General features: G+C 38.5%; 1 protein-coding gene across 1 annotated transcript in view; it reads left to right on the top strand.

The window, feature by feature from the left end:
• The window catches only part of CFAP58 (cilia and flagella associated protein 58), a 99163-nt gene that overhangs the window by 19001 nt on the left and 67863 nt on the right, over nucleotides 1–12299 (top strand). Inside the window, exons 8-9 of the mRNA XM_077877724.1 lie at nucleotides 2667–2749; nucleotides 6001–6192. Coding sequence (XP_077733850.1) covers nucleotides 2667–2749; nucleotides 6001–6192 — 275 coding nt within the window. The remainder of the gene's footprint in view (nucleotides 1–2666; nucleotides 2750–6000; nucleotides 6193–12299) is intronic.

Raw genomic sequence — 12299 nt, 5'->3', positions numbered from 1 at the left:
AGACAGTAGGCTATTAGTAGTTAAATTTTGGGGGAGTCAGAGTTATATGTGGATTTTCAACTTCGTGGGGGATTGGCATCCCTAACTCCCATGTTGTTCAACAGTCAACTGTATTTGTTATGTAAGCCTTTGAAAAATGCAGATATTTTTCCTTCTAAGACATCGGGAAATAATCTTTTATTGAGGTATAGTTGCAGCTTATCTTGATAATTTCTCCATCATTCATTCAATGACTTGAGTGCCTACTATGTGTAGTGCACTAATGTTGGTTGAGTGCATGGAGGTCACTGCCCTTAGGGTGCTTATGATCTTGCATGAGTTTACAATCTAATGTCTTCAGTGACAGGAAGAAAAATAGAATTACTAGGTCATATTTTGTAATTGGTTTAGTGACTTTTAAAACACTCGCATATTTAAACTTCTATACTTTTGCCTGCTAAGTTTTGAAAAATAATTATTCATTCAGTGTTCAACCCAATTCTTCATCCTTAAGTCATGTTTACAGAAGTTATCATGCTCTCTCCTATGGTTATTTTATAACCATATAACCATATTTTATTTTATCTCATTAACATCATTATTTCTTCTTAGGTACCTCTTCCTTTTGATGTGTCCAATCAAAGAGTTACATTGGACATAATAGTTAGGAGAACGAGTCCTCCATGTGTTATGATTTTCTACCATAAAGCCCAAGGAACTAACTGATAAACTGCCAGAACTAATGAGAGTTCACTGAGGTGGCAGATTATAAAATAAATATATACATATCAATACTTTCCTTTCATACAAAGAATCAGTTAGTTAGAATATATGATGGAAAAACCCCCTCTCACAATAGTAACTAAAGTAATAAAATATCTATAAATAAAGTTACTAGGACACTGCAAGACATGTATATAAAACATGCTACAGAATTCTATTGAGAGGTATAAAGGAAGACTTGAAAAATGGAGAGATATATGAAGTTCCTGAATGAAAAAGAGCAATATGATAAAGATATAAATCTGCCTAAATTGATCTATACACTTAATATTTCCAATAAAAATTTCAGTAAGTTATGTTGTTGGGACTTGAAAACTGAGTCTAGAGTTCCTCCAGAAGAATAAACAGGTGACAATAGCCATAAAATTCTGGAAAAGAGAAGTGATGAAGGAGCATTTGCCTTACTAGGTGTTCAATATTATGAAACTTCGGTAATCAAAGAGTGTAGTGAAAATGCCTCATAAACGGATCAATGGAAGAGATTGGAAAAAACACAATAAGACTCAAGGTTATCATTAAAATAATGGTGTTGTTTCATACCAGTGCAGTATGGATGGTTAAGAAAATGGTAGCATGACATAAGTTACTTTTTGGGATTAAAAGTTTACATCAGATGTGGAAACCAGAAGGCCAAGATTGAGAGATTTAATGAAATAAAAGCTAAGGGTTTTTAATGTATCAAAATTTCTCTCTATAAAGGCAAATTGACCAAAACATTGCCAAAGAGCTAATGTTTTTATTATATAAAGAGTTCTTAAAAATCCACGAAAAGGACGAACAATTCATGAGAAGAATGGGCAAAGAGCAAGTGTGGGCAATTTTAAAAACAGAAACACAAATAAATTATCATTAAACATGAAAAAGTAGTCAACTTCATTACTAATCACAGAGCTATAAATAAATACAGATATATGGTTTTAATAATCTATTGGATTGTCAAAGATCAGAGAGCATAATATCCACAGGTGTTTTGGGTGTGGATTTAAACTACTATTAGAAAAAAAAATAAACTACTATTAGTTTTCTGGAAAGAAATTTGGTAGTAGGAGGAAATGCCTTTTTTTTTTTTTTTTTTTTTTAAATCACCTTCAATCCAGGACTTCCTCTTCTAGAGTAACAAATGAACAAGAACTTTTACAGAATTATGGCTTATAATTGCAAATAAATAAGTAAAATGGAAGCAATTTAAATGTTAAGGTGGGGGATTGACTAAATATATTATGCATTTTCATATAGTGAATTATCACAGAGGCATTAAAATCTGTTGTAGATGCATATTTATAATATATAGAAGCATTTATTTTATGTTAGTTAATTATAAAAGCAAGCTACAAAACAGTATGTGAAGTATAATTCACTTTGGATATATATATATATATATATATATATATATATATATATGAATGTGTATATCTATATTTTTATTATGAATGTGTGTATATCTATATTTTTATGCACACATATATTTGCAAAGGAAAAAGTCTGGAAAGAGACCTATTAAAATCCTAAGTAGATTCTGGTTGACTTGAAATTTTTTCCCTCTAGTTTATTTGGATGTGTCATTTGTTTCTGTATCCCGAATTACTTGTATAATTAAAAAGATTTAAAAGAGCAAGGACTTTTGGCTTCAGAGAAACCATGCTCCCAGCCTTAGCCCTGTCACCTAGTTGCAGATGGTTGGCATGTGGCTTAATCCCACTAGTCTCAGTTTCCATCTGTTCAGTGGGATGGGAGACCTCCTTCACTAAATTATAGTGAAGATCATCTAAGACTCAATAAATAGTAGTTTTATAGCTGCAGATAAACACGTAAAGCAGTTTCTGTGTCACATCGGCTTTGGCTTTGGCAGATTCTTTCTTTGGTCAGCTCCATATTTCTTCTTCTCTTTCTACTTCGTCATTTAGAGGTGGAAGCTTCAAAGAAACAAGCAGAACTTGATAAGAAAGCAATGGATGAGCTTCTGAGAGAAAGGGACATATTAAATAAGGTGAGCTTGTACCCATAGCATGGTAAATAAATATCTTTCTTTAATGCTATGATATCTGCCTATAACCAGTTGTGCAGGGGAAGGAAGACTCTGAAACGAACAAAAGTGGATTAGAAATAAATAATTGTGCTCCGTTTTCTTCCAAGCTGCCACACACAGGCCACCATTCACAGGCTGAGAACTGAAACTGCATTATCACCCTTGAGCACAAAGGGACTTGGGGGGAATTACCATATAAAAGAGCAGGGGATTTAAGAGCATTGTGTGGATTCTGATTTTATTGCTAGTGTGTTATTTGGCATCCTAAACAGTTGATCAAAATTTCTGAATTTAATATCTATGATCTACAACTTTTACTAATCCAGAAGATACAAGTGAGTGCTAATACCATTTTACCTTTGAGTTTGGTTTAAGAAGGGCTGGTTGATGCCATAAACCTTCCCTCCGTCTTCTTTTCCTAGACTGTTGTAGGTTTTGTTTTTGTTTCCAGCCCTTTCGTCTCTTAGTCTTTGAGCTCAGTCTGGTCCAAAGTCGAGGGAGGGCTTGTGGGAGCTTGAGGACTGCAAAGCCTCCACTCAAGGGATGACCCCTACCCTCATCCCTTTCCTCTTCAAATGGGTCCAGAGAATTCCTTCAATTGACAATCACTCTTAGCAGGCTAACTACTTTCAAGGATTTAGGGTAAACTTTCCTGCCCTGGGATTTCCTCCAGGGAGAAAAAAATCCAAGGGCCAGGTATAGAGTGAGGAGGCTGCTTCCAGAACAGTCTATGGCCTTTGGCCAAGACAGCTTCATCTCATCAAGTAGAAACAGCATATATTTTTTCAACTTCCATTATTTCTTTAGGTTTCCCAGTGTTGAACAAATATTGACAAAATAGACCACTTTGGAAGCTAAAAAGAGACAAAGTAGGGATCTCAGGAAATAGTAGGAGATTACATATCTTTACATGCTGAGCACTTCTTAGAAAATTGTTGTTTTTTGCATAATCCTGGAAACTTTATTCAATAAATTCGCACATGCAAACAATTCGTTTGATTTAGAATTTTAAATGTATTTTTAACACATACATTGAATGCATTTATATTTTATGTATACCGGTAGACGACCAATAGATTTTCTGCTACAATAGGACATGTAGTACAACATTAATTTTACATTTATTTGTTTGATTTGACCAATGTCAGTTCCTCCTCTAGGGCAGGGTATACTTTTTTTCTTTTCTGGCCAGTGCATCCTTAGTGCCTAGCGCAGTGCCTGACCCTCTGCAGGTATGCAATTAACCTTCACTGATAATACATTCCTTCCCCACTGACTTGAAATGCCATCTTCACTGAGTGAATGAGCTGCATGGTTTCGACAAGCGGCAATGTTAATATATTTTCGTTCTTTCAGTGTCATGTTAAAGTGGCTTTGTCTTCTAGAGAGTGAATGTTTAATTCAATACTTGAAAATCAAGTTGACCTTTTCTATTTTCTGCATCACCACCCAAGTGAGGTGTAATGTGTTTATGTTCCAGTGGTTTCAGACCTGCCTGCAGGTATGTATTGCTTAGAGATTTGGGAAGGGACAACCAGGTACCTCATCAAACCCAAGGACACAGCTGGGCCTCATGAACTAATGGAAGCCTGACCTGACATTCTTGGGGACACATGAAAGCCCTCTGTTGCCACCACTAGATTTGCTTTCATTCCTTTCTTTCAGGGAAGATTGCCTCCCTGCTTCTCAGTCCAATAGGCATCACCAACAGCTCCCAGGTTTACATCCTGTATTGAGTTGCAAAGAGCGAAAGGCCCTGTTTCAAAAGTCCCTGGTCCATTCATACCTATGGTCAGAAAAGTGAGTCCTCTTGCATGAGCGTGGCTGCCAGAGTGGCCCTACTATTGAATCCATATTTTCAGGGGACAATCTGGCTTCTTGGGCAGGCAATCCAAAGGAATTTCCATTTCAGCATCAGAAATCACTAGTGCAGCTTTTTAAAAAAAAACAGTGTTGGTGCCTGGGTCCTACCCTAGATCCACTGAGTTGGAATCTCTGGGAGTTGAGACAGAGACATCTGCATTTTTTTAGAAACTGGGTTCATTGTGTTATTGTGGTAAAATACACGTAAGGCAGGATAGACCATGAGTGACAGTGAGTCCCATCACAGTGTCACACAACCATCACCACTATCTAGCTACAGTTATTCCCCCACCCTCCGCCTCTCCCACCCTGACCAACTCTGACTTCTTCTGCTTTCTTCTTCTGTGGATTGGACTATTTGAGATATTTATGTAACTGGAATCATATGTAACTTTTATATACGGCATCTCTCACTTGGAATGTTTTCAAGGCTTCAACCATGCTGTAGCTTGTATCAGGACTTTGTTCCTTTTTTATGGCTGATTGATATTCCACTGTGTGGATAGACCACACTTTGATGACCTGTTCATCAGCTGATGGACATTTGGGTTGTTTTTCCCTCTTGGCTTTTGTGACTAGTGCTGCGTGCATTCATATACAAATTATTTTTCGAACACCTGTTTTTTGGCTCTACTGGGTGCATATACCCAGGAGTGAAATTGTTGGATCATACATTTACTCTAGACATTTGTGTCTTTAAAAAAATATTTTATTTATTAGAGAGAGAGAGAGAGAAAGAACAAGCAGTAGGGAGGAGCAGAGGGAGAGGGAGAAGCAGGCTCCCCGCTGAGCAGCTGCCTGATGTGGCTCTACCCCAGCACCCTGGGATCATGACATGAGCCCGAGGAAGATGCTAAACCGACTGAGCTGCCCAGACACTGATATTTGCATTTTTAACACATTGGTTTTATTCTACTTTGTAGTCAAAGCCCTGGTACATGATTCAGTTGTTCTAAGCTCACAGGAACAAAGCTAGAGCTGGGGTGGAGTTTACCTTTGGGGGGTCAGCCGGTCCTGACTCAGATTAGCCCATCAGACTCAAATCCTGGCTCTGCCACTCCCCCATTGTATGAACTTGTAGGCAAGCAGCTTAACTTCTAAACGTCAGTTTCCTACCCTTAAAATGGGAGCAAGACAATACTCACTTCCTAGTGACATTGTGGTCACTTAGTATATTTACGGATGGGTTTGCCTTATGCAAAATTAACATAATAGCTGTAGAGAATATGATTATTTTTATTCAACCAAAAAACAATGTTATCTAATTATTTTAGGGATGAAACAGGATAAATGTATCCCCAAATCCCCACACATTTTGAGTAATGTGGCTGCTCTTTTGTCATTTTTAGAACATGCTTAAGGCGATCAATGCGACCCAGAAACAGATAGACCTGGTAAAGCTCCATGAGCAAGCCAAGAGGAATCTGGAAGAAGAAATCCAGAACTACAAGGATGAGGCTCAGAAGCAGAGAAAGATCATCTTTCAGCTGGAAAAGGAGAGAGATCAGTACATCGATAAAGCCAGTGACCTTACCCAAAAGGTAAAGTCACTCCTTGAAGGTGTGGGTGGAGCACAAAGCACGTCCTTTCTGATTGTCACACACTGTAGCAAAGAGAATTGCTTCAGATTTGAGCCTGTGGTTTGCATGAGAATTTAAGAGGAATGATGTTGACAGAAGGGAAGCTGTCCCAGAGCTGATCTGGGCCAAATTGTGAAGTGGACAAAGCTTAGGGGATCCCTGTTTCCCCCTTTGAGGCTCTTCCTGTGCACTTTCCCTGGGTTGGATGCATAGGTTGGGAGGAGGTGCTGTCAGCATCACCATCTCCATACCCTTTGTTCTCACCCTCCACATCTGTCCCTGAAATCTTTGTCCCCTCTGACCAACTACTTCCAACTAGTTGTTAGGAGAAAGGCATCTAATTAAATGGTCTCAAATTAAGATGTGAGTGACTCCTGGCATCAGGTAAATGTTCACACATTCAAAGAACATTTCTATTTTGCAACTATTGTGAACCTGAAAGCTCACCAGTGGTAGAAATTCACACATCAAGTAGCTAAGTCCCAGATCTCTACTTCCTGTGAACAGCAGCATCTTGAAGAATGACTTCAGGGATTTGGTTCTACTTGAACCAGTTGTCTTAGTACGTTGCCAGCATTAAGCATGAGTGGTTAGACTCTGCTGTCTTCAGTGCATTCACAGATGGCATAGAGCAGGAGGTTTTATGAGAGGGGGTTTATGATGTCAGGAGGGGGCATTGGAGGAAAGCTTTTAAAAAAGATTTTATTCAGCTATTTGCAAGAGTGAGAATGAGAATGAATGGGGTGGGGAGTGCAGAGAGCCGTCTGCTAGGCTCGATCCCAGGACCCTGAGATCACGACCCAGGCAAAGGCAACTGCTTAACTGGCTGAGTCACCGAGGTGCCCCTGGAGGAAAGTTTTAAGTATGAGGCTTAGAAGAGGTTTTGGGAGAAAAGACTAGTTTAATGAGATTTTTTTTACCCCCTGGTAAAATGTTATCTACTTTACACCATAAGCCCTCTCCTTCATCTCCTCAGTGAAATCTACAGTGTTTACCAATGCTCTTGTATGTTATTTATTTATTTATTTATTTATGAGTGGAATCTCAGTGAAGATGACAAGGACAGCCACCATTTTTTTTTTTTTTTTGACAGCCACCATTTGAGTGATAAACATTAACAAAGTGGGGGACCAGCTTTCCTGTTAGAAAATCAGCTTCTTCCCGCTTAGGCTAAATAAATGCTGAGCAGATGTTTGTTGAACATAAGTTTGGAAGAACACAAATACATATGCTCAGTCTAGCCCTGGCTGGACGTGTCTTCCTTGTCAAAGACCCCCCCAGTGATTCTCATAGCCCTAATTGAGGGCCATTGGAATACAGTGTGTTTCTCTTCTGACTTAATCATCTTACAAGCACCATTGATTGATTTCCTGATGCTGAGAAAACCATCAGTTGTCAGTTCAGGAACTCATATTCTACAGTCTGAGTTAGCCTAGCCCATCAGGCTCTGCATCCATTAGCTTAAGCTGTAAGAATTGACCCTTAAATTTCAGTGGTTGATAACAACAAAGATTTATTTTTGGCTGAAATTAATGGCCTTTGAGGGTCAGCTGCCACCCTGCTTCATGTCCCCTTTACTCTAAGCTGATTCTGTTGGGATATGCTGGCCTCTTTCAGAGGGGAAACACTGTAATAGTGGACTCTGTGATGCTCTCAGAGCTTCTGCTGGTAAGGGAAGGGCACAAGGCAGGCTTGTCCACTCATATTCCCTTGGCCAAAGCAAGTCTAATGGCCAAACCCAACATCCCTGGGTAGGAGTATAATCCTCCTAAGGGAGTGGCACTGTATGGTGAGACGGTAAACATATCTGAACATATCATCTGTCGCAGCTCCTCCTTCACCCTCCTGGTACTCAGTCTTTCTCTACCCCTGGCTGCCATCACACTTTCAAAGTTCACGGTTAAAAATTCCAATGTGATCTTAGTATCACTCCCGGCCTTATAAACTTTGGTCACATCTCAGCAACCTGGGCCTGTGCTTTCTAACATTTTTTTTGTATCCTTAGTAAATGTAGAAAATAATATGTCTATATCTTGTGGGACGAAGGGAGAAGTGGTTCCGGGCTGGAGAGGACTACCCCAGGGAGGCCAGTTGCCCTGGTCCCACCACCTGGTATTTTGGTACATACCTCTAATCCATGCAAGACAAAGCAATTGGTCTACTGTGATTTATGGGACAGAGTCCAACCTTGTTGTTCTCTCTGCGAAGTCCTTCCTTCCCTTCTCTGCCTGGAAAACTCCTCTTTATCCTTCAATAATCCTCATCTCTGGGGTCAGGCCTGCTCCAACTCTCTCCTTTATGGGGTTGTTGGTAGCTCTGGAATGGCACTTATCATCCTGCAATTATTTTCTTTGCATATTTGTTTTTCCTACTTTACAGTGAGCTCATGGAACTAGGACTTCATCTCATTCATTTCTTCATTTCCAGTACGCTGGCAATAGTAGGCACCAATAAAGTTAAGCAAATGGATAGATGATGAGTTATAAAAAGGATGCTGTCATTTTTTAACATAGGATTATCTATTTTTTTGTTTCCTTGTCAAAGTGTAGAGGTACCAAGTTTTGCTGGTAACTGTTTTTCATAATCTCTGATGTTTAACTGCACAAGATCATATAATGTATTACTAAATTATTTAAGCACAAGTTCTTAACAAATTCTTTATCAACTACATTTTTTCTATTTCTTTCTTAACCCCTGATGGCATATATCAGCTGCTACAGCAATTTGCATCATCTTTGGACTTTTTTTCTTTTTTAAGGATTTTATTTATTTATTTTAGAAAGAAAGTATGAGTGAGGTGTGGAAGGGCAGAAGGCAAGGGAGAGAGAGAATCTGAAGCAGGCTTTGCAGAGCCTGTCATGGGATAAAATCTCAGACCCTGAGATCATGACCTGAGCCAAAATTAAAAGAGTCTGATGCTTAACCAAGTGAGCCACCCAGGTTCCCTGGGGTACTTATTCAGGACCTGCATATGCCCCTCCCCATATTTTATTTTTTCTTTTCTCTCTCTCTCTCTCTCTCTCTCTCTCACACACACACACACACACACACACACACACACACACACACACACCCCTTATTCCCATAAAGAGAACATTCCTTTTCATGTATTCTGTTTATCGGGAGTTGACGACTGATACCAGGGGTTGGGGATAATGTCACAAAATTGTTGTTTTCATCTATCTCTGGGGTGAGTATATGTTGTCCCAAGTTTTGACTCAGCAATTTCTTTTGTAAGAACTCAATTTACGGAAAAATAAGAAATGCAAAGAGTTTTATAAAAGAATATTCTTTAACATAAATTGTGCCATACTTACCTGATAAAATATTAAGTATCATTAAAAACGTGTTTGAAAAATATGTTTTTTAAATGGGGAATACATTCACAATATGAATCTGATAAAAACAGAATGCAAAATCATGTACATGGTTTGACCTAGTTTTATCAGTGTGCATAGGAGAAGGATTGGTATTTGATTTTGAGCTCTTCATATTACTTATTTTCTAGATAGGTACCAAATATTTTTTGAAGGAGTGAATGGAAAGTGTAATTAGAGATCTAACTTAACTACTCAAAGACTTACTTTTAAGTATTTATATTAAATTCTTCTTCAATAATATATTTATTATTATGGGACTTCCTTCACTTTAGATTCACTGGATGCATGTTGCCAGAATGGACAATCTTATCTGAATTATCCTTAGCAATTTTAGCTGTGAGTGACTTGCGGCCTGGTCTCTTCTGCCTTCTGGGCTGCAAACACAGTGTCAACATTTGCCTTCTGGTTCTTTCTGTTTAAAGAAAGAAAGGTGAAATCTTAGATACTGAAAGCCCAACATTATATTTTATTAATTTAACTTGGCATTTGCAAATGAGGAAGAAGATCCTTTTCTGTGCCAGAATTGGATGGCTCAGAATCCCAAACCTTTTCTTATGTGCTTATCTCAGTCAACACTTGCCATAATAATGCAGCATAATACACAACCACCAAATCTCACTGGCATGCAAAAATAAGCACTGCTTTATTTTTTTAAAATGATTTTATTTATTTATGAGAGAGAGAGAGAGAGAGAGGGAGAGAAGCCCGACTCAGGACTCAATCCGAGGACTCTGAGATCACAACCTGAGCCAAAGGCAGTCACTTAACCAGCTGAGCCACCCAGGCACCCCAATGCTTATTTCTCACACTTCTGCAGTTGAGAAGGAGTCGGGTGGTCTAGGTTAGGCTTGCCTGCACTTGGCTTGAAGCTGTGAGTTGGGTCTGGTTTTGTTCTACATGTTTCTGGTCTACCAAGATGCATGGTGTTCTCATGGGGAAAGGAAAGCAAAGGACAAACCCAATCACACGGGCACATTTCAGGGCTCTCTCCTTGCCTAATGTCCTCTGACATCCCATTGGCTTTGACAAATCACATGTCCAGGTCCAACAGCAAGGGGAAGACTCTTCCTGTGGAGATGGCAGGAACAGGGAGAGGGAGTGAATATTTGCAGAACCCTAAGATAATCTAGTACAGTAATTCAGCACTTTTTATCCTCATGCTTTCTCCTCTGCTGCACTCTAAATTTTACTATTTAGTTAAATTACGAGGCACCAGGAATGGCATTATAAGTTGTGGTCCACCACATTTACTGAACTTTTATAAATTCTGGGTAAAACCATTCCTGGTTAATCATTACATCCATAGCACATTTTGCACATTATGCACTTGGCTCATTTTAGGACCCCTCCTTTCTCATCCTAAATATTAAACTGGCTATATCCTTTCCAGACATTTTATACGCCAAAAAGCATCCTTTCACAATGAATCCTTACCTCTAGGTTCCTTATTTGCCTGTTACAGTGTCATGCAAAACTCTCCCAGGCAAAGGTTCTAAGAAACTAATCATAATGTGCTTTCAAGGGCTTAGAAGTAAGTGAGAAAAGCGAAAGTTGATAAAAAAAAATATTGTTGATTAAATAGGTACTTCATGATGAAAGAAAGCTCCTGTTTGGTATTAATTTGAAATTTTATACAGAGGATCTTTCATAGACAAAATATAAGCTTTATGTGTCATTCTAAAATTAGTATACTAGGGCTTACTATTTTCCTGAATTTGTTCCATGGAAAAATCAAATTGATTTGTTAAGTACTAATATTACATAACATGACAGAATATGAACACATCATGATAATTTTTATTTATTAAATTGTAATCTGCTAGGTACTTATAGGATGGAGCAAATATATGATCTTCTGACTTAAATTCTCATAATAGCCCTCTGAGGTAGATATGATTATGTCTCTTATTTAATAATATGATGTAATATGTTATTAAGAACAGAAACAGAGGTGCCTGGTTGGCTCAGTCAGTAGGATGTGTGACTCTTGATACCGGGGTTGTGATTTTGAGCGTTGGGTGGAGAGCTTACTTAAAAAACTAAAACCTTAAAAAAAAAAAACCCAGAAACAAAGACGTGCCTCTCTAAGGTGGAGAATAAAATAAAATAAGAAAACAAGAAAAATAGAGAAGTCTTAAAAAAATCTCACCTTGCCTGACCACATAGGGGTTTTTTTTCCCCCAGAGAGTGGGTTTTTCAGTTTCATTATGAAGGTAAAGGCATCGTCAGCATTCAAACCATTGACATTGAGTCAGAAAAACTTATTGGAGGAGTTTATTATACTGATATTTCATCAAATGTAAGTTAAAGGGCTCCAAATTCAGTGACCTACTTTCTTATCCTGCCTTAGACTATGTGATGTTTTGACTATGCTGCAGATTTCCAGCATGCATTATTGATTTTTATCTCACTCTTCCTTCTATTGGCAGGTTGTTCTAACAGAAAAAGAAAAGGTAGTAGGTTATAAACTGGGACGGTACCGTCAGAGTGCACTGTAAGCATTTTCTGGGCTAGTCTGAAGTGGGCTTACAAAGGCTGGGATCTCCAAGTCTCCACCTGTAACAAAAGCTTTTTATTTTTAGGTGTGATTTCTCTCATGAGTTGTTTGGGGTACCTGAAGTGTAATCAATTAATTAAGCTCCAGTCCTATAGCTGGCATCCCATATTCTCTGATATGCCATTTGCAAC

This window comes from Canis aureus, chromosome 29, assembly GCF_053574225.1.
Source record: "Canis aureus isolate CA01 chromosome 29, VMU_Caureus_v.1.0, whole genome shotgun sequence".
NCBI classification, from domain to species: domain Eukaryota; kingdom Metazoa; phylum Chordata; class Mammalia; order Carnivora; family Canidae; genus Canis; species Canis aureus.
The sequence above is the reverse complement of the archived record's forward strand: the minus strand, read 5'-3'. Positions and strand labels throughout refer to the sequence as shown.